General features: G+C 47.1%; 1 protein-coding gene across 2 annotated transcripts in view; it reads right to left on the reverse strand.

The window, feature by feature from the left end:
• Positions 1–937: 937 nt before the first annotated feature.
• LOC136494569 (probable cleavage and polyadenylation specificity factor subunit 1) overlaps positions 938–23136 on the reverse strand; it is a 43646-nt gene continuing 21447 nt past the window's right edge. Inside the window, exons 14-26 of one of the 2 annotated variants that reach the window (XM_066490720.1) lie at positions 16223–16342; positions 15872–15966; positions 12999–13195; positions 9459–10231; positions 8570–8650; positions 8140–8205; positions 7959–8036; positions 7486–7713; positions 7274–7402; positions 6990–7163; positions 4070–4255; positions 1943–2310; positions 938–1396 (exon numbers count right to left, since the gene is read on the reverse strand). In XM_066490720.1, the coding sequence (XP_066346817.1) occupies positions 1282–1396; positions 1943–2310; positions 4070–4255; positions 6990–7163; positions 7274–7402; positions 7486–7713; positions 7959–8036; positions 8140–8205; positions 8570–8650; positions 9459–10231; positions 12999–13195; positions 15872–15966; positions 16223–16342 (2610 nt within the window). In that variant the 3' untranslated portion in view covers positions 938–1281. Of the gene's footprint in view, positions 1397–1942; positions 2311–4069; positions 4256–6989; positions 7164–7273; positions 7403–7485; positions 7717–7958; positions 8037–8139; positions 8206–8569; positions 8651–9458; positions 10232–12998; positions 13196–15871; positions 15967–16222; positions 16343–23136 lie in introns of both variants that reach the window. The other variant, XM_066490719.1, reaches the window with a different exon arrangement.

The raw sequence follows: 23136 nt of genomic DNA on the forward strand, positions 1-23136 counted from the left end.
GAATTAGTCCAATTCACCCCTCCTCTTAGGCATCTTGATCTTTTCAGCATGCTTGAGGCTTTATCTACTCAAGCTCCACATAAGCAATAGACGTAGGATCTTGAGGCGACTTATAAGAGGAAGCATACATGACTTAAAGATTTTAAGAGCAACATATAAGGAGTTTAAGTTTTTTCTTTAAATTTTCTATAAAAACTCCAGGACATGCTGAACGAAAGATGGTATTTGGCCCTCTGCTATGCTGCTCTTTCAACCACATGAGACGAGGGGTATTCTATAGGCCCCATGAGAACAAGCTAAACTAGATGATATTTCGCTTTTGACAACATACTCAGGACCAAAAAGCAGGTGAAAGCAAGGGAGAAGGTGCTGTGGGTTTTGTGCTAGAGTAAAAGATACTTTTGCCTAAAAGTTATTGTGACTTTTCACCTCTTTGATTGGCCTTTGACTTTCCTGGAAGCCAAAGCGAGTTGGAAAGCCCAACCAAAGTGTGCAGGAGGATAGAGGATAGAGTGTTTTGTTGTACGCTGGTTCCGTTAGAGCGTTAACATTGATGCTGCTCCAATAACATCGAGCTAAGTCTTAGTCTTGGTTCAGGACAAGCAAAGATTTAAGCTTCAAAGAAGCTTGTTGATGGTCACTAAATATATAATATAGTTAGGCCATCAACATTTCTTGATTTGAGCGTATCATTTCTTGCTGCCTTGATCTAACTTTAGCATGGGATCTCTACACGCATCGAGTGCTCCAGTCTTAAACAGTGCTCCAGTCTTAAACGGTTTTCTTTTAGTAGTTATCATTACTGCAGTTGTGGTGCCTAAGCTATAATCAACCTATCTAAGTAGGTAGACGCCTCAGAGTACTCGCCGCTCAGTGGGCGCATTCGAACAAGACGAAAATGCCATGCTCATTGTTAGCTCAAGGCAGTAAACATGAATTTTAACGAAATGACTCATGCTGCAGCTTAGCTCTGGCAATGTGTGTTTTAATCGAGTAGAAGGTTTACAATGCCCCACAATCCACAGGTTCAATACCAACTCTTCAGGTAATTCATTTCCAATGCATTTTGCAATACTAATTCAGGCCAATGGAAAATATGGTTGCAATCAGTTGCCAAGCACCCAACTTCCAGTTACACCGTTAGCATCTAAAGTTCAGCAACCATCTTTACAATAAAACTGGTGGAAGTGACCATGTCGATGGAATTGGGACTAATTCTTCACGCGGCTTCAGAATGGCAAGCACCACTATCATCAGCATCACTTAGCCACAGGTTACCACTTACAAGAAACTAGTGCCCAGTGAAAAGTCACTAAAGTTAGAAAGAATCTGAGAGCGGGTGGTTCCAATCTGCTGTGCAATCTCGAGCTGCTCTTCTAAAGACAGCATCTCATAGCTGCAAAAAGGTGAAAAATTCAAAACTGCTTAGTTAAGAATGCATGATACCATAAAAACGAAAATAAAGAATATGAGAACTTCCTTGACTGGGATAGTAATAACCAGGAATCACACCATGGGATAGAATTTTGTTCAGAACTTTTATTACATAAAATAAAACTAGTCGACACAAAGAAGGGGATAGTCAAGCGCTGGTTGGTTTAAGAAATATCAATATGTTCTAATTTGTTACTCATCCGCAATAACATCGAACAATTTTATTTTATAATGTTATGTTTAGAGCAATACACTTCAAAGTTCACTAAATTTACTAACAAAACAATTTTAAACCATTAAGAGAATGAATTCCTTTTTTATCTGTTGCTCTGCAAAATTTGGAAGGTTATCATGTTTGTTCAGCATTTTAGTTTAATATAACTTACTGATTTGGTAAAAGTCATTCCCTTGCATTTTACTAGTGTGAAATTTTGCATCAATAGAACACCATTTAACCTTATTTTGAACTGGATGAAATGACAAGTTGAAGCATTGAAGTTTCACTTACTGAGAAAGAAGCTCAAAGTCGATGATGTTATCTGGTCCAGGACGATGCGCCTTGCCATTTGACTTAAAATGCCTAAATGATCTTGGATTCAGGCCACAGACATGGGGTACAGCATCTACGAGCTTCCTCTGCAAGCTCTGGAGCCGGCGAAATGTCAATTCATCAACAGGTGCAATGCATCCAATGCCACCATCCAAGGTTCCAAATACAAGAGCAAAGCGATTTGTCTTTTCAGATGCTAATCCTTGTGTAGGCAACATCTGTAATCTCAGAAACTTTGACACATGGGCTCCAACATGAAATTCTGCTCTGGAAAGGAGCTTTTGTCCCTTCCAGCTCTCCACCATTTTAGGGGCATAATAGAAAATCTGCAAGGTGTCATTATTAATCAACTGAAATGTAATTAAGGGCCAAATCCTTGTGAAAAATATCGAAATTCTGAATACGTCACAAAATTTTGATCCATTTGACAACACAATTTGAATTCTCTCTGCCCTTCTCTTCCCCTTAGTCACATCGGCAGTGTTCAAAAAGGTGGTGTTCCACGGCCGCCTGGGCACGACTAGGCGCTAGGCAAAGGTGTACCGCAGGGCCTAGGAGGGTAGGCGGGTCTCTAGGCGGGAGCGGCGCTTCCGCAAGGATGGGCGGTGATTTCGCTGCGAGGAGGTGGGTGAGGCAGTGTGGAGGCCGACGAGTGCGCGCGCAGGCCAACTTTTTGGCCGGAGCAGAAGCCAGAAGCGCGTGAGCAGCGGGCAACAGGGCGGGAAAAGAGACCGCCTAGCGCCTTTTCCTGCTCCACTGCCATCGCTGATCTCATGAGGGCTGTCCACCTGCCGAGACCTCCCATCGGCCATCCTGCTACTGTCAAGCACCTCGCCAACCTCCCCACGCTTCTCCTTGTCTACGACTTTGTCCCCAACAGCACGCTATCACCAGGCTGACGACAGCATCGCAGGTTGCATCCCCTGCTGCTCCACTGTCGAAGTACCTACCATGTCCACCCCGTTCACACCAGCACTAAGTACCTGACTTCTGACTCAAGCCCTCCCTCGTGCACCGCACCAGCACTGTCCTGCACACAATCCAGGGTGTACGGCTAGAAGGGAAAGAGAGGAAGAGATGAGGGAGAGAGGGCAACGAGGCAGTGACAGTGGTTTGACTACAGGGTTGTCTCTCTGTTGCCGCACCAAGGAGGAAGACAGAAGAATGGTACATGAAGAGGAAGATGGAAGATAGGGGCACCGTGGTCTTTATCTCTTCTAGTAGTCAACTACCAGAAGTGGCAGGAGAGGGAGCCAAAAATTTGTAATGGTGGCGTGGAGACAAATTCTTTTTGTGGCAATGAGAGAATTTTGCTATTATTCAGTGGCATGTGAGGAATTATCTCATCAAGCAATCATGTGAAAACTTCATTCAGATGTGGAATCAACTAGATATTGTAGCATAGACCAATTTGCAGGAAGTCCAATAGAACCACATAAGAATAATTATTATACATAAAATGATAGGACTGCAATATGCTGTTACAAAAAAAATGTCGGGAAGGAGAGAATGATTGAGCTTTGTGAACAAATGTTTCCCATGGGCTTGATATTGCTCCCAGTAATATAACAGTGTGTTTCCATGCACCTGACATCATTTCCTTCCCAGTCTAGTACCCACTGTAAGTTGGCAACAAGGAGTTGGGGGATGCCATTAGTCTAGAGCATGCTTACAACTTACAAAGGCTGCTGCTTAGGGGAATGCCACCAAGCAGGTGCCCCAACGGCCACCCCCTTAGGGTTAAGCAAGGGGGTTCATTCCTCATACCAACATGCACTTGTACAAGGGCTTGGTGCCTAGGCACCATCTAGCTAAACACTAGCCTGGTACTTTCTTTAACATTGATTTCAATTTTATTATTTATTTATTTTGATATGGGGCCAACAAGTATTGAGTGCTGGTTTGCCATACCCAGGTAAGAATAATCCTACAAGAACTACTCATGTACTAAGTGAAGATAAGATGTTTCAAGCTGCCAGTGCATTGCAGGCAAGCTAATAGGGAGATTGGTAAAGAGCAAGTGAAGACGGAATGCAAGGTTCTGCTTATAAATAAATTAATAATACAAAAGATGGCACAAATTACCTGCACGTTCTTGTCAGAATCTGAAACTACAAGGCTCAAGGTGCTTCCATCAATTAAGAACTCAGTTGCAAAACAATCAAGTGAACCAAAATCTTTTGCCAGCAGACTCAATTGAGAACCTTGCTCCTTCCAACTAAGAAAATATATGCTTTTGTGAATATCACCAAATAAAACAAAGTTTTTCACCTATTAGGGCATTGAAAGAATGTCAGTCATTGTAATAGGTTGGTGCTTGGTAGTTGGTACAGTACTGCAATAGCCTACTGCAACATGGCATTACATACAAAAAAGTGCACATCACTGTAAAAAACAACCAAACGAAACAGGAATTTGAGAATCTGCATATATATATATAACAAAGTAACTCTTTTCTCCTCTTGATTATTTATTTTTCAGGATAGCATTTTCATATGCAAGGGGAATAGAATAGTTACACAATTACACTGTACTAACTATGTTCACTAAAACTTGAACCGACAATAAATTTTTTTGTATCAAATACCTACTGTTATTGTACAAACTAATTGATTAATCTTACACAGCTCGTTGTACCTTTTCCGTCTTAATGAAATGGCACACGGCTCTCCAATGTAGTTCGAGAAAAAATAATTGATTAATACAAAATGAATCAAATTAAATGTATCAATCAGCTATTAAAATTACCATGCCCATCAGTTGGTTAGGGTGTAAATGTACACCTAGGACACTTGAGTTCAAGTCCTCGTCAAGGCAATTTGGATGCCTATTACAGTATTTCTTAATTAAAAAGACACCTGGTTCCTAACAGATTGATCTAGTCTTTTTCTAAAAAGAAGTACCAAGAAGTTTACACCCCAATACCCCCATTGTATTGTACGTTTCTGTTTTGCGCCATGCGTTATTAAAATTAGTCTATGGCCTCTAAGAGCTGGTGTTCAGATTCCATAAGAGGTAATCTCTGGGATGAGGAAACAGCAAAGGAAGTAATGGGAATGTAAGAAAAATTGAAAGCTATGAAGTTTGGCCAAAGAGAGGATGATTTATGCAAAGGATACGATTTTTCTGCAGTTACCAGATAAACATGTAGGAGAGAAAGAATTGGTGGAATAGTTGATTCTATTGCTGAGCCTCATGGGTGGGTATTATTTTGGAGTACATTGCCTGGAGGCAAGAATGCCTCCCTTAGAGCTATTACATGATTCTAATCTACCATATTAGGAGACATACCAATATTAAAATCCCCCCACAGTCACAGCGGGAGCGGTGAAGATGGTGAGACTGGAGAAGAAGCTGAAGGTTGTAAGCCGGTAAACTAACACCCCCCGCAATCATAACGGTAGATGTGTAGCGGGAGCGACACAGATGGTGAGACCGGAGAAGAATCTGAAGGTTGTAAACCGACGAGCGACATCCCCCATGATCATAACGATCGATCCCTGCCAATGCTGTGGCTGTAATGCTCAAGCAAGGCGTTTAGCCCTTTGTGCTGATGTCGAGGTAGTCGACCATGGGGCAAAGTAGTCGTCGTCGAAAATGCCATGCAGGAGATAGCCGTGGTCGACATAGCAATTGAGGTAGCCGATGTTGGCACATGAAGCTGCGGGCGCAAAAAAAGGCGCCATGGTGAGGATGGTTGAAGGGCCATCAAGGACGTAGATGAAAATGGCGATGCAATCCAGGCAAGGAGTATCGATAAAGTTAAGCCGTTATGGATGAAGCGTGCACCGGGGTTGCTGGGAACACGTCGTGGACGCTCCTTCCTGAAGGCACGTAGTCCGGTACGGACATGCCTACCCGATGGCAGTGGCGGAGGGTAGTGGAGGCGAAGCTAGGCGCTTGCCCCCCCTTCCTGCACGCCCTGGCCACTGCAAGTCTGAATATGCACTTGTCAGGTGCTGTGCCTGACACGCAAACGAGTGAGCATCAGCCACTTGCAGGGAAGGACAGCTCTCAGGCCCACAATTGAAGTCATTGCTCTGCTGGATGTAGACTTTAATTCTCAAGAGTTTAGCTTAACTGACCCCCCTTGGTTTGACTCCACGCTCCGCCACTGCCCGATGGTCTGAGGAGCAGTGTTGCTCAGAGAGGATGCACATAGTACTCGACGACGGATGTTACGGGAGCTAGGTGGATCGCGCAAAATTGGCTGATGGCAAACCAAAAAGGATACAAGCAGCAACAGATCAGAATCAGTGGCGGCAGAGGGCCAAGCGAGAGGCGTCCTCCGGCGACGGAAGCGGCGCGGCCGATGGTGGGCTCCTGGTGTAGATCAAATGGATCTCAGCAGCACAAAGATGACGCGAGCGGCGGCAGGGCGTGTCGACGGTGGTGGAGGGTTCCAGACACATGGTCAGGCACGACCTAGCCCAACCGCCACATGGGTGGCGCGGGGACAGTTTGTGGCCAGGGCCCACAGTGACAAAGGTGCGGTCCAGTAGCAAAGATCTAGACGAAGGCCAGCGGTGGAGAGAAGGTAGGCGACTTGCTGCTGCTACCCACGCTAGAACGATGACAAAGGCGGAAGATCAATAGAATCAGCCACCTAAACAAAGGGCGCTGCCCCTGGCGAACATCGATCTCCCCGAGAGCACGCGGCGTGCAATGTAGGAGGGAGAGAATTGGTGCCCTAGATCAAAACTTGAACTCATGGTGCCATGTAGGAGGGAGAGAATTGGTGGAATAGCTGATTGTTTTGCTGAGCCTCATGGGTGGATTATATAGGAGTACATTGCTTGGGGGGCAAGAAGCCTCCTTAGGGATAAGGCAAGCCGGTATGACATGATCCTAATCTACCATATCTGGAGATATCCCAATATACTCCAACAAAACATATCAGAAAAAGTAAATTTGACTTGGTAGCAGGAAAATTATTTATAACTATCAAAATAAAAGGGTTCTTCAGCACCACATATAAATGAATTGAAGTATTTACAATACTTACAATGTTCAGGCTCACAACATGCAATGGGGCATCATAGAATGCAACGGCAGTCAATTCAGAGCCAGTCCATTTATTCAATGTGATCTTAGGACCAGAAGCTATCAGTAGATAGCCTTGAAGAGAGGCAACAGCAGATACAGCACCTTTGCTCTCTTTTGAGTAAACTTCGGTAACCTGAAACAAATATTTACATGTAACCAGATAAGCATAGTATTAGTTGAAATGTCGGTAGGAAACTAGGAATTTTTTATCCAAAGAAGTCCAACAATGCTCTCCTTAAGTACCAGATTTTGAGAATTTTCACTTTTACTGAAAGAGAACAGAAGCACCCGTCCTCTAGCAGCAACATCCTCCCCTTGAACATAAGCAGTTCCAATGGCCATCAGGGTTTCATTTTCCTTCGTAGATGTGTTCTGAGGTGAAAATCAATAATATTCTGGTAAATAAATTTTAAGTTTGAATGTAGCATCCATACAAGTGTAGAAGACATACATACTTGCAAGGTAACGATGCGCACTGTTAAAGCGTTTTCAAATGATTGCATCGGAATGGTGAACCTTGTCTCCCAATGCCCACTGGGTTTTCCCAACTCCATAATGCGAACTTCAAATTCATCAACAGTATAGACCTTTTGGAGGTCATCACCACTTGTAACATCATTCTCTATGTGCAGACCCAGTTCTTGATCAGCCATAGAAGAAAGAACTTGATTTAAGGGGCGAACCTGCTACAATAAATGAAATAAAGAACATTAAACTACAGAAATCTATCTATACATAGATAAGCCTTACAAGCACAATAAAAAAAGCAGTAACCTAGTAAGTAAACAATAGTATGAGTATAAGACAGTACAGAGTACTTACAAGAACAAACACAATAACAGTATACAGCACTTACAGGAACAGGCACCATATGACAGTACATATAGTGCTTATAAAAAGAGAAACCCAAAAAAGATGTAGTACTTACAGGAACTGATACAATAAGTGGATAAAGTGACTGCTCTGCATAATATGTCACCTGATGTGGAGTACCATGCAAGGGGACCTACAGATGTGCAATACAAAAAAAAGAAAAAAAACTTCTGTATAAGATAAACAATGCTGCAAATAGTTAAGGTAAAGCATGTGGACATGAAGATTAACTTTACCTTTTGAACAGGCCAGTAGTTGTCATAGTTATATGCAGATGGCAACTGACATATCTTCAGAAAACCCTGAACCCATAATTCATAATTTCAAAATCCAAAAGAAAAGCAATATAATTTTTTTGCGGGATGCAGTACAAGTATATAAACACCTGGTCACCATATTTGTACATGTCACAATGTTTTTCTGTTGATTGCATCCCGCAATAAAATAAAATTCAAGAGTGCAGTTACTGCAACGCTTCCACTCCCTGCCCTTTGAAAGAATTGGTAATATTGTGCTATTTTATAGGGGCATGGGTGGTTATTTCACATAGATTTTTTTTTTCCTTGGAACTCATACTTCCTTGGTAAGTGCAACCGTGTGATGTGGACAAACACAAAGAAGCATAGAAAGTATTATGTTGAAGAAGGCATCCAAATGACACTTTACCTGAGATGTAACATAGATAAGACCACGGCAACAATTGACATTGTGGAGAACGGTAAAGGCTACAATTGGACCATCGCATAACTGCAAAATTTAACTGCTTATAAAAGAAGAAAAATAGAATAACAGTTGAAGTTGTATGTAAGTGCTATTTCTGGATAACCTAAGGAAACACACCCAACTCCACTAGTAGTATTCCATAAGTGTTATATGTACCCTAACATAGGCATAGGCATTTAAAACTGAGAAACAAATTTTAAACTCTGACCAATTTAGCATTAACTTCACTGGAAGCCTGAGAGGATGGGTCATCAGGATAGACCATATGAAGTAAAACAAATAATAAGAATAGTTGAAAACATCCACTTGAAAACTGAAAGAGAACTTTTTTTATGTCCTTTATATTTTAGAATAAAAGAACAATTCAGCAGAGTAACTGAATAGGTTAGGTATGAAATACTCAACAAAAGAATGTCATTGCTTCCAAGCCAAATAAGTATATCAAACAATATATGACGTCTCCGATACCCCCAGAGAGAGGGAGGGAGGGAGGGAGGGACCTTTGAAAGAATTGGTAATATTGTGCTATTTTATAGGGGCATGGGTGGTTATTTCACATAGATTTTTTTTTTCCTTGGAACTCATACTTCCTTGGTAAGTGCAACTGTGTGATGTGGACAAACACAAAGAAGCATAGAAAATATTATGTTGAAGAAGGCATCCAAATGACACTTTACCTGAGATGTAACATAGATAAGACCACGGCAACAATTGACATATGAAATACTCAACAAAAGAATGTCATTGCTTCCAAGCCAAATAAGTATATCAAACAATATATGACGTCTCCGATACCCCCAGAGGGAGGGAGACAGCAAAGCATTTTGCATACCTGTGGATGCACCCGAAATCGCTGTCGACAAACAAAAACCCAGGTTGGCCTTGGGCCACCAAGAAATAATCCCTCGTAACCTCCAACGTTGTTGAAAATTGTTATTCTTGGTCGTACAAGACATGATATGTCATCTCGTGATGAGATATCTATTGAAACCCGACGAAATCTCAAATTTCTGAGTCTTGAATCAGTGGCATTGCCAATATCAGGTGAACCATGAGGTGAGAAAGGAGCACATTGCACATTGCTTTCAGAGCTTTCATAATAATAAGCGTGATAACACAACAATGTCCCATCATTCAATAATCCAAAGAGGAATGGCCGACTGAACTGCCCAGACCATCTATGCATTGCAAGCTCAACTATCTTAATGTTTGTTGCTTCCTCTTTCTTCACAGAAACTTTAGTAGCATCTCGATCCCCTATTCCAGAACCCTTAGTAGAAATATGGGAAAACGCATCAAACAAGATAGCTGGTCCAGAAACAAAATTATCCACAGAGAACACACATTTAAAACTGGGTACTTCAAAAATTTCCAGTTTACCGCTTTCATAACAAATTATGCAATATATATCAGACAGGTCATGAGAAGAATTGTCATTGACGTCAGTAGCCTCTCCAATACCAGTGGATATCCATGCATCAGTACGGGTCTTTCTCAGCCATGGCTCAGGGCCTCTGTCACAGTAAAGTGTACATGACGATATTCGCTCACTTGAGCTTGCAAATATGGCAGGAGCATTTATAGAAATAGTACAGGTAGAATGGTCTGCATCAGAAGGCAAAACATGTAATCAAGTTTTTTATACAAAAAAAAGATGATAAAAGGATAGCAAACAAAATAGGAGTACCGGTTTCAGGTAACTAGCAATGACAAAGGCAAAGCGCACAAATTGTGCAAGGCAGATCATCTAATAAAGAATCTAGATTGAATTGACTAGCGTAGCTTCTATTTAACAGTAGAGGAATTCCTCAGGATCTAGGGAAAACATCTAGTATGTTTGCATGAAACCATTTTTTGGTGCTAATATGTGAACCATCTACACCATTGAATAGAGTTTATACACAAGCTAATCATGTTCTAAATGTCATTGAGATTAGCAGGTTAACACTGAAGTAAGGAGGTCTAAATAGATACTTAAACTTCCACAAACATGGATCCCAATAGATTAGTGCACAGTTCCACACCTCTCTTTTAAATTCAACTGCGAGAAAGCACGTGATTGCCAAGCTCTATCTTCAGCATTTGGGAACTCTCATGGCAGGTTCTTTTTTAGTATTTCTAGACCACCTCTGAAAGATTATCATATTTTCAACTTTCAAAATGGCTGGCACTAAACAAATGTACATCAACATAATGTGAGCCCATGTATTAGTAGCTTTTATTTATTTCAACCTACAATCTCATTCTATACTTGGACGCTCAGGCACTCACCCACACCCTCGACATCAATCTCAATGCCACACAGTCACTCCCAAGTCCCAACAACACTTCATGCATATTGTTACCAACAATGACTTCGTTCAACCGAGCTTATGCCAGGATTTATTCTAAGGGTCACTATTGAGTGTCAGACTTCGTTCACCCGAACTTATGTCAGACTTCCTGTATAGATCCTCTAGCCTAGTTCTTCTGCCTCCCCAGGGCTTGCTTCCTGTGTAGCTCCTCTTTTCTCTTGTTGTGTTTCCTTTGTACAGTGTTGTCTTCCTTTTCGTTTTAATAAAATCTAGAGTGGGGGCCTCCCCTGCTGTATATTTCGCTCAAAAAAAAAAAGACTTCCAATCTCTCATATGCCCATCCCAAGAATTTTGTCACCCCCTGTGACACCCTAATCTTAAACTCAACCTGCATGGGAAAGACCGCCCCCACGGTATTGCATTAAGATTTAAGAAGAAATTTCTCGCATGCAGGCCGAGAAACACCCCGAAGGCTGGCTGCCTTGGACATGCCACCGAGCACCCAGGGCACATGCCTGCGGCCATGTGCAACTTGCTGAAAATGACTGAGGTAGTTACACGTGTAACTCAGGAATACAGCTGACGAGGGGTGTTTTTTAACCCAGGGCCCCAGGCCTGTTTAAATTCGCTCCCGCGGGGTCGAACCCAGGACCTGAGTAAGGCTCCTGTGACCAACTAGGCTACAGACCCATTCGCGAGGCACCCTAATCTCAAGTTCTCGAAGATTTCAAGGTGAGCCTTGCATATTTTTGTTAGCAGGTGTCTGACACCATATATCCATGTTGTGCAGAAGGTACCACTGTATAAAAGGAAGCTAATGGGACAAGCAACCATTCATGCTTGGTAGCTGGTATGGCACATTATGTCTTTGAACAGGTCAAGCACGGCCAAGGAGCACAGAAGCATGGTAGTATAATGAACAGAACAGAACATGATGCCACATTGCCACTGATGTTAAAATTTTATATCACCAATTAAATTTTTAATTGAGACACAATAGGACATAGCAAAAATTATAACAATGACATGCATCAAGAGTGCAAAAGAAACACCGCAAGGGACATTTAAGCAACCCAACAGGATTAGAAGGATGACGTGAGCTGGAAAAGCATTGGAAAATGATACGCCAGGTAGTAGCAGCTGAAGTTTAAAAAAGTGGGGATATTCTCTCTACAACTGATTGAAAAACTAGTTTTCTTTATGACACAGGGTAGCACTTCTGCCCATAAGCAAGGGGAGAACCCAGTGAGGAAAGGAAATGGCCTCACTCATCTCTATTATACAATGAAATGCAGCTCTCCTGCGTTTTGAAAAAAACAAAAAAGACAATAGGAAAGGAAATTCAGCGTGGCAAAAATGAAAATATTCAAACCATGTGGTTAGCGCTGGAAGTGGATATCCAATGGGTAGTTATAGGTCACTACATTAGTTCATTTATTTTCCCTCTCTTGCTAAATGCTATCAAATCCGAACTAGTTCATTTTTATGCGTTATGGGTCGACCCAAACCAAATCGAACTTGCATCCCTACCTGGTAATGCTAAATTGTCACAAGAATGTTCATTACTAACCCAACTGCTGACTATCATCTAGATATAGTATCGGGAGTACCAATTCACCATCAATTTGCAGCAATATGGATATGGTATTTACTAATCTGACTCCATTTCACTCCTGCATATTCGAGAAAAAAACATTTGTCCAAGGCCTCAGGGGTTTAATATTTTTCATAAGAGGAATTGAAGTTGTAAAAATGTTACTGTGTTATTTCCGATGAGCTTTCCATGTGATAAAGGGTCAACAAATTGTAAGAAAATGTAGCAAGCATTTAAGCTTCTAGATTCCAAAGAGGAATAGGCACAGGCGCCGATCAACATAGCAGGAGTAGAGGGAGTATTGTCACAGACCTCAGTTTAGTTTACAACGTTGGATATGCCTAATTAGTTCTAATGTTTCTTCTGCACTGAAAGTTTTCTTGCATTAACAACTCCCAACTGACTAGTTTGGACCATTGCACACTTTAATTAGATATAGGTATAGCTAAACTTCAGAGGCAAACTGGATATACATGAACCATACCTCCTATGAGAAGTCGAATGGATCCATCACCCATTTTCAAAAGAACATATGGATCTGCAATTGAAGCAGATGCAGCTGCAAGAGGCTCAGAACTCAATGACGATTCTGAAGTATGCATAGAAAAGTTTAGCTCTTGTGTCATGAAGGAACCATCAAGCACACGAGCACCCTTGGCATATACCTGTATGACACGGCGCCTGCAAAATTGAAATAATATGTTAAGATGATAAAGACAAAGTTGTAAAAGTCCTGAGCACATTCATCATCCAGTAATGGAGCATTTTCATTCATAACTATAAAAAGATGCTAGAACCGGCATGCCATGTGAAAGGAACTGTTAGCGCTCAAGGCAAATAGGCAATGGTTCTTGGTAGTGCGGACAGTTGAGGGAACCTTGTGGTGACAGGCAATTGTCCTTGGTACTGTGGACAGTAGATGCGGGAACCCTCTGGTGTACAGCTGGGGTTCATGGCCTCCAGGACCCATTAGTAGGGTTAGTGTTCTTGGCTTTGGTCATTTCCTTTGTTCAAGTGTGCCACGCATGTATCCATTGAACTAGAGTGTTTGGGTCAGGGTGAGTTTTGTGTGTGGTGTTGTGGGTCTGGGTGAGTTTAATAACATCGCAAATAGATCTCCTATCACATTCGAGAAAAAAGGGAAACTAGTAGACAAACAAGGATAACAAAGTGCCATTGTCATCATGAAACTGTGGACGTCGACTACTCAGAATTGAACCAAAAACATCCAAGCCCATAACTCTACTTGGTCTCGTGATCTGTCAATTAGCAAAGTTTTGCTATACAGCTCCTTCATAACCTAGCTGTTAAGAATAATGAAAACTCTAAATCTATCACTCTCTCCCTCAGCATGTAAAAATCACTGTTCTCTAAATCAAATGTAACCCATATGGCCTAATACAAAATAAAGTCTATCTTCAATTGTAATTTCCCAAAAGATTCTCAAGATGCCAATTACTCATTATTAGTGTAAAAAATTATTGTAACAAATACAGTCTAAATAATAATAATAATAATAATATAGCAAAAACCACACAAATATCACTTGATTTTGAGATCCCCCCACCCGACCCCAATAAGGTATTTGTTGCAAAGACCCATCCCCTACTTTGACTCCGGTACAAAAAGCTCCCACTGTGCACATGCTCTATAGATTCTGCCCGTTTTCACTAATTTTTTTTTCTTGAACATGCATGCTGTGTTGCATGGATACATCAAAGAGGGGGTGTATCGCGTATCAGATACATATCCGATACAGATACGCCACCAATACGTACCCTCCAAGTATCCAATTTTTGTTCAAATTCTGAAATCAGTACGTGGGCCGATACATGTCGTGCCTATTGGATACGGCCCAGCCCAACGACAAGCGAGAATGCCCCTTATCCTTCCCCCGACACCTGTACCCCAACCCCCGCAAGCCCAGACCACGCGCCGCCTACTGCACGTCTGCGCACAAGCGTGCCAACGCCAGCGGGAGACGCAACTCTGCTCGCCAGCCGTCGGCGACGAGCCGCCACCCAAGTCACGCTGTCAATCCACCGCGTCGGGGAACCTGCCGCCAGTCCGCCACAACCGCAGCCAGCACCTGCGAGGTCGCAACATGGAGAGTCAAAGAGGACGATTCAGCAGCGCTGTTGGTGATTCATCATGAATCCAGCGTCCTCCCGTGAAGGGCCTTTCCATTCTCGATCTACTGTATTTCTGGAGTTCTTGTTGCTTGATTTTCTTTGTTCCCCACTTTCACTTCCTGATTAGTGTTGTCCATGCCTTGCCTTTGCTTGTATGCAGTAGAATAGTAGATGGCATCTCCCAATATGTGGCTGACATCTCTCTTGATACCTTTTGTTAATTTCCTAAATCTGAGACTGCTGTATTTGAGAATTTGAGACCTGCTGTGCTGTAATGCTGTAATAGAACCTAAGTACTCCTTCACTCCTGTTCCTGACTGAAAACTAGAAGCCTAGAAGGTGATGTATAATAATCAAACTATCATCATAGTATAATGTATGTACTGAACTACCAATTAGTGATTACTCAAGTCTTAGTAATGCATACATTCGTTCATATTTGGTTCTTGTGTGCAAGTTCTGGTGTTCTGGACTTGGATAATGGACAATCGGGGTTGTTTCCAATCTTACTTTGGCCAACAATTGCTATTGCATGAAAATTTACTACTCTCACAATTATATTATCTATTCATTTAAAAAATAGTAAACGTATCGGCGTATCGGCTTTTTTTGAGAATTGTCATATCCGTGTATCCATATCCTTCCGATACCGATACACGTATCCATATCCTTCCGATACCAATACGCGTATCCGTATCCGTGCTGCACAGTACACAGGAGATTGTGTGTCATTTCATTAATAAGAGGAGGGAAACTCTCCCACCCAAAGACACACCTAGACACACGTACAGAAACACACCCACACACAAAAGAAAAAACTTAAAGAAAGATCACTGATGAAACTTAAGCACGAGATCATGTCAGGTTTTGCTATTGTGCCCGTTTTCACCAATTTTGAGCCTTCCATTCGTTAAAATCAGGATACTTCTAACAACAATCCTGACACTTTCTGGGGCTTGCACCAAAAAAATCATTGATGAAAACTTAAGGATGATCATGCCAGGTATTGCAATGTCTTCACTGCAGCATGATGAGTGCTGGACTAGGCTAACTCAGCTAGCTTCACCTATAGTGGCATCTCAGTCTTAAAACAGGCAGATTCGTTTGGGCATATGGGAGTGGTTCAAAACTAGGGGGTGGCTCATTGCAACAAAAATGAATTTGGGGTGGTTTTTTGCAATTTTCCCTTATTAAAATGAAACAATAAAGGTTAGCAGTGGCATACCTCCCAAACAAGTTACCAGCAGCAATTGTGCTTGCTTGAACATTATAGTCAACTGTTTCAGTGACTTCTCCTAGATCATCACCTGTCTGAAGTACCTATTGTAACACACAATCATGTTGTACAGTTAGTAATTATTTAATCATTTCTTCAACAGAAATTAGAGGATCAAGCAAAATTGAAATGTCAACTAAAGTCTGAAATTTTTCTATATTCTAATATCTTTAAGTACCAAGAATAAAAAAAAACTATTATCTCTTAGTGCGTCCACATGACAAAAACTATAAATGATAACTCGGTAACTCGTTATAGTAAATATTCAAGTAAACAAAAAAAAAATCAAATCAGAGTTACCATTGTGCGGCTTTCTAGGCTTATTATCAAATAAGCATGATATTCATTATTGTCAGCTGTATTTCCACGAGAACTCTTGTAGTAAACTGTCCAAATACCTGTGCAACTTGGTAATTCCACCTAGACAAGTCATGAACAAACATAAGTAAAATACTAGTAGATAGCAAACCTAAAAAATCTGAGAATTGAGGGTTTAGCCTAGTGCTGATCCTCAATGTATCTAGTTACTTAAGCTATTTACTATTACTGCCTAGACATTTACTATTCACTGTCTAGTAGTTTTCAGATGCCTTAGCATCCAAGATAGAATCATAGCATCTGCTTTATGCAGTTTGAATATGCTGTAGCGGTTGAGACCTTCTTGTATCCCAAGTTTGCTATTTCTATATAATGCAATCAAGCGGCCTGTGGCCAAGCTGCCCTCTGGCAGATCAAATTCCACTTGTCTAGTTTGTTACCTGTCCAACAAGAATAACCTAAAAGTAAACCTATAAGGCTATAACTACGGAATATTGCTAACATCCACCATATAATTGTTTTGGTACTACAGACCTCCAACACATCAATTTCTCTTACACTTTCCCACAATGTCATGACTTGGTATTTGCAGAATGGTGGAGAAAACACAAGTATGGGCCCGCATTCCACAAAGCAAACTGAAAAGGATTTATTTTAATCCTGATGTCATCTTGGGAGCCTGGTGGTTATGGAATGGAAGCATCAGTGCATCAGAATACATGTGTTTTAGATGGTGCCACACCAAGGGTTTCTAATGTTCTTAGAGACATCTCTGGGGCCACCCACCTAAGGTGCCTGTCTGAAGCTAAAGGCTTGAGAGCCCTGTGGTCAAGTTAGATTGGTGGCAATGGCCATGATTGATAGCCTTTTATTTTCATGGTGGGCATGATTAGTTAAGAGGACTGTGGGGGAGTTTCTTCCCCAGGTTGGGTGCTCTTGTGCTTTGTTACACTTTTTCTTTCTCCTATAAATACAAAGATACACAGCTCAACAGTGATAAAGATTCCTACTATGCCTACTCCCCAACTTTCTGTCACCTTCTACACTATGGGCTTGTTTGGTTGGGTGGCAAACTCCCAACCAGGCTCCCGGAAGCCACCTTCAGGTTGTTTGGTTGGCTGTTTGGAGGCCCAACCCAAGCTCCAGGAAGCCAACAACCACCCTCTAGCCTGGCTCCAGAAAAACGCAGGGGCTGGCCGTTCTTTGGGAGCCAGGCTTGGCTAAGCCCGCGAGAAAGTCTCGTCACCGCCCGAAACTCGGCCTCTGCTTCCTCCGCTCGCCTCTTCCCGGCGGCCTTCCACGGCGGCCCTCCCCGCTCACCTCCGTGTCACCACGCTCCCCATAAGCAGCCCTCCGGTGACGCGTCGGGGATCCTCAAGGAGATCCACGCCATCGACATGACACCAAGGAGTGCCGCGGCCTCCGCAGCCTCCTCCACCCTGAGCGCCGCCGCCAAATCACCATCCCCGCGAGCCCCTCGCCGACCACCAGCTCCTCCCTCCTTCTCGACGAGGCTAATCCAATGCTTGGTTCCAACGACGCGCACGCGGGGAGGTTAGGGGACTCGTGAACTCGTGCATGCGTGCCCACGCTCGTGTGCCCGCCCGCCCGGTGTCATTCCTCGTGCTGCCGATCGTGCGGAGGAGGCCTAGGTGTGGCGTCGCGCTAGACTACGACTCGCCGATGGCGGCGCGCAGCCCGACGTCGCCGCTCGACCTCAGGGCGCCCTTCGCCACGCTCGCCCACGTCCTGCTTGATGGGATAAGTCTCTGTGGTCATTGTGGGGCTGCAGCAGTCTTTGTGGGGCTGGCTGCAGCATATGGTGGCTGCAGGTCCTTGTGGCTGCAAGGACAACATCTCCTTGACTGACTGACTGCAAGGACAGCATCTCCTTGACTGACTGACTGGAGGACAGCATCTCTTTGACTGGAGGACAGCATATTAGCATCTTAGACTAGCATCTTGGCATATGCTTGGCTGGCTAGCAGCCTATAAATATGTATCTCCAACCCCCCAGGTTGGCATGGCATTTGGAAATAAACCAGAAAATTGTCCCAACTCCTAGTGTCATCCTCTCGATGAGAGTAAAAATTCTGCTACTACCATGAGTAAGAATTCAGCGACTAACAACTGGTATCAGAGCCGTACTATCCTGTAGCCTGAGCATCTCCTACTCATCTCCTCTCCCAGCCACACAACAGCCCCAGCTGCGAGCAGCAACTCCGGCCGCTCGTGCTCACTCCTCCCCCGCGCAGACGAGCAGCAGCTCGTCTGAAGCAGCCCTCTCCCCACGCAGCAGCCCCCCGGTTAAGCGCGTCATGCCGCAGGGAAGTCTCAGCGCTCGGTCGCCTCGAGCACGCGGCGTCGGCAGGAGGCCGAACTGCCGCTGCAAGAAGGGGAGCGCGAGCGACGCCGCGAGTTGGCAGAGACCCCTGAGGCGGAGGCAAGGGCGTCGAGGCTGGCAAGGCGGAGCTGGCAGAAGAGCAGCAGAGCGGAGGCGAGAGCGCTTGGGCGGGTCTGCAGAGAAGTAGCCCTGGCAGAGACGGCGATCGCAGGCAATCGGAGCTCCATTCCGCTGACGACACCGCCGACGCGGACCGCGAGCGAGCTAGAGAGGGAGGCTAAGCAGCAGACTGGGGCGCTGCGCAGTGGGGAGCCCGCGTACGCCCACGAGACGGTGGCGGCAGCCCAGACAGACTCGGACGCGTAGGCTCCGCAGGAGACCTGGAGAGGCGCGCAAGCGGGTGTGCGCTCCTTGGGGGAAGCCGTGCACGCCCACGAGCGCGGTGGCAGCCCAGACAGGCGCGGACGCGCCGACGGCGCTCCTGGAGGAGGCGCGCACAGCAACGGTGGCGAACGGGTCGATGGAGAGCGTGGCCTTCACAGGCAGCGTGGCTCTCTCTCCCCGGATCGGTACCGTGGTTACCACGGGCTCCAGGCTGTTGTCAGGGACGTCGGTCCCGGCGGTACGTGGCCAACCCTCACCAAGACCAACTACGTCGAGTGGGCTGCGGTGATGAGGGTAAAGCTCCAGGTGCGGCACATGTGGGAGGCAGTCCGATACGGCGACGTCGACTACGACCTAGATCGACGGGCGCTGGATGCCCTCATCGCTGCAGTCCCGCCCGAGATGCAGTTCTCGTTTACCAACAAGCCGACTACCAAGGAGGCTTGGGACGCCATCGCTGCGGCACGCATCGGCAGCGACCGCGCCCGCAAGTCCACACTGTAGGCACTTCGCAAGGAATGGGAGAACCTGGCCTTCAAGCCAGGTGAGGACGTTGATGACTTTGCTCTCCGTCTCAACACTCTTGCAGTTCGGCGATGACACCTACGGCGAGGAGAGAGCTGTCGAAAAGCTCTTTCGCTGCGTCCCCGAGAAGTACAAGCAGATGGCTCGCTCGATCGAGTCCCTGCTGGATCTCTCCACGATGTCGATCGAGGAGGCGATAGGTCGCCTCAAGGTCGTCGACAGTGATGAGCCACAGTCTCTCTCGGGGCCCATCACCACTGGCGGGAAGCTCCTTCTCACTCGGGAGCAGTGGCTTGCCAGCCAAGGTGACTGGAAGAAGAGGGAGCCTTCTTCCGCGACAGGCGGTCGCAAGCGTGGCAAGCCACGCAAGGCGCGCAGAGACGCCCAGGCCGGGTCGCAAGGACGTGCCGAGGGTGATGCCCGCGGAGGCGCCAAGGGTGGCGCCGCCAGCAGGCACAAGCCGGCACGAGACGACGCCTGCCGCAACTGCGGCCAGCTTGGCCATTGGGCCAAGGACTGCCGACAGCCACGACGCGGCCAGGCCCACGTCGCACAGGCGGAGGAGCTAGCTCTGTTCATGGCACATGCAAGCATCGAGCTACCTCCAACGGCACCGGCCGCAGCGGCCCTCCTCCACCTTGACGAGCCGAAAGCACACGCCCTCCTCGGCGACGGCTCCGGCAACGACAAGACTAACGGTGGTGCCTCGACACCGGTGCCACCCACCACATGACCGGTCGACGGGAGTTCTTCACCGAGCTTGACTCTAGCGTCCGAGGCTCCGTCAAGTTTGGGGATGCCTCCGGCGTGGAGATCAAGGGAGTCGGCTCCGTCATCTTCACCGCCATGTCTGGTGAGCACAGGCTGCTCACCGGAGTCTACTACATCCCCACGTTGAGGAACTCCATCATCAGCTTGGGCCAGCTGGATGAGAACGGTTCGCGCGTGGTGGTTGAGGACGGAGTCATGAGGATTTGGGATCGTCGTCGTCGCCTTCTTGCCAAGGTATCCAGAAGCGCAAATCGACTCTACGTCCTTAACGTGCAGGTGGCACAACCCCTCTGTCTCGCTGCTCGTCGGGACGACGAGGCGTGGCAGTGGCACGAGCGTTTTGGGCACCTTCACTTTGAGGCCCTGAAGCGGCTCAGTGCCACGGAGATGGTGCGAGGCCTGCCGTGCCTCGACCATGTGGAGCAGCTCTGCGACGTCTGCGTGTTGACGAAGCAGAGGCGACTCCCCTTTCCCCAGCGGGCGAGCTTTCGAGCCAAGGAGAGGCTCGAGCTTGTGCACGGGGACTTGTGTGGCCCGATGACACCGGCCACACCGAGAGGACGACGCTACTTCCTGCTGCTCGTCGACGACCTCTCCCGCTACATGTGGGTGATGGTCCTCGGCAGCAAGGGAGAGGCTGCGGACGCCATCAGGCGCGCGCAGGCTGCTGCGGAGGCGGAGTGCGGCCGCAAGCTGCGCGTGCTGCGCACCAACAACGGTGGCTGAATTCGCGTCATACTGCGCTGACAAGGGCATTCAGCGCCACTACTCCGCGCCGTACAGCCCGCAGCAGAACGGCATCGTCAAGCGGCGCAACCAGACAGTTGTGGGGATGGCTCGGGCCCTCCTCAAGTAGAGGGGGATGCCGGCTGTCTTCTGGGGAGAGGCGGTGGTGACAGCCGTCTACATCCTCAACCGCTCGCCTACCAAGGCGCTCGACGGCAGGACGTCGTACGAGGCTTGGCATGGGCGCAAGCCGGCGGTCTCCCACTTGCGGGTCTTCGGCTACCTCGCGTTCGCCAAGGAGCTTGGCCACATCAGCAAGCTCGACGACAGGAGCACTCCGGGAGTGTTCATCGGCTACGCGGAGGGCTCGAAGGCCTACCGCATCCTCGACCCGAAGACACAGCGTGTGCGCACGGCGCGTGACGTTGTGTTCGACGAAGGGCGAGGATGGGCGTGGGACAAGGCGGTGGACGACGACTCGGCTCCGACGTACAACGACTTCACTATCGAGTACGTCCACTTCGAGGGAGCTGGGGGAGTAGACAGCTCTTCTTCGGCGAGCGCGTCTACCCCAGTCCCCGAGCCTCCACCGACCCCGGCGCCTGCTACTCCGACGACACCACGCTCTTCAGCCAGGACCTCGACTGCGATGAGTTCTTCGCCGGCTCCACCACAGCCAGCAACGCCACGCACTCCAGCACCGACAGGGACCACTCCGGGCACGTCTACTCCACCACCAACTCGTGTCAAGCACGGCCTGGTTGAGCTCGCTACTCCGCTCTCTCACGACGAGGAGCGCGTCAACTCGTACCACGACGGCGAGCCGTTGCGGTACCGTACGATGGAGAACCTTCTCGGCGACCAGCTGGTGCCAGGACCGGTGCCTCACGACCTGGAGGCGCAGTTGCACCTTGCGTGTGACGACGGCGAGCCTCGGTCGTTTGCAGAGGCCAAGAGACACGCGACATGGCGCGCCACGATGCAGTTGGAGATGGATGCGGTTGAGAAGAACCGCACCTGGGAGCTTGCTGACCTTCCTCGTGGTCACCGCGCAATCACCCTTAAGTGAGTGTACAAGCTGAAGAGGGATGAAACCGATGCCATCGTCAAGCACAAGGCTCGCTTGGTGGCACGAGGTTTCGTGTAGCAGGAGGGGGTCGACTTCGACGACACCTTTGCTCTCGTGGCACGGATGGAGTCCGTGCGACTCCTTGCGCTAGCTGCCCAGGAGGGCTGGCGTGTTCATCACATGGACGTCAAGTCGGCGTTCCTTAACGGCGACTTGAAGGAGGAGGTCTACGTGCACCAGCCGCCGGGATTTGCGATCCCCGGCAAGGAGGGCAAGGTGCTCCGCCTGCACAAGGCCCTCTATGGCTTGCGGCAGGCACCGAGGGCGTGGAATGCCAAGCTGGATTCCACGCTAAAGGGGATGGGCTTCGAGGAAAGCCCGCACGAGGCGGCCATCTACCGACGGAGCAGTGGAGGAAATGCTATGCTGGTGGGTATCTACGTTGATGACTTGGTGATCACCGGCACCAAGGATGCGGAGGTGGCGACATTCAAGGAAGAGATGAAGGCCACCTTCCAGATGAGTGACCTGGGGCCTCTCTCCATCTACCTGGGAATCGAGGTGCATCAGGATGACTCCGGGATCACGCTTCGACAGACCGCCTACGCCAAGCGCGTCGTTGAGCTAGCTGGGCTCACCGACTGCAACCCAGCTTTCACTCCGATGGAGGAGAGGCTGAAGCTGAGCCGCGACAGCACGATGGAGGAGGTGGACGCTACGCAGTACCGACGTCTTGTGAGGGCCTTCGCTACCTCGCCCACACATGGCCGGACTTGGCATTCTCCGTCGGCTACGTTAGTCGGTTCATGCAGCGACCGACGATAGAGCACCAGCAGGCTGTGAAGAGGATCATCCGCTACGTTGCGGGGACTCTCGACCACGGCCTCTACTACCCTAGGTGCCCTGGGGCGGCACACTTCGTCGGGTACAGCGACAGCGACCACGCCGGCGACATCGACACTAGCAAGAGCACGAGCGGGATCCTCTTCTTCCTCGGCAAATGCCTCGTTAGCTGGCAGTCGGTCAAGCAGCAGGTGGTGGCCCTGTCCAGCTGCGAGGCCGAGTACATAGCGGCCT

This window comes from Miscanthus floridulus, chromosome 11 (genome assembly GCF_019320115.1).
Source record: "Miscanthus floridulus cultivar M001 chromosome 11, ASM1932011v1, whole genome shotgun sequence".
Classification (NCBI taxonomy): Eukaryota; Viridiplantae; Streptophyta; class Magnoliopsida; order Poales; family Poaceae; genus Miscanthus; species Miscanthus floridulus.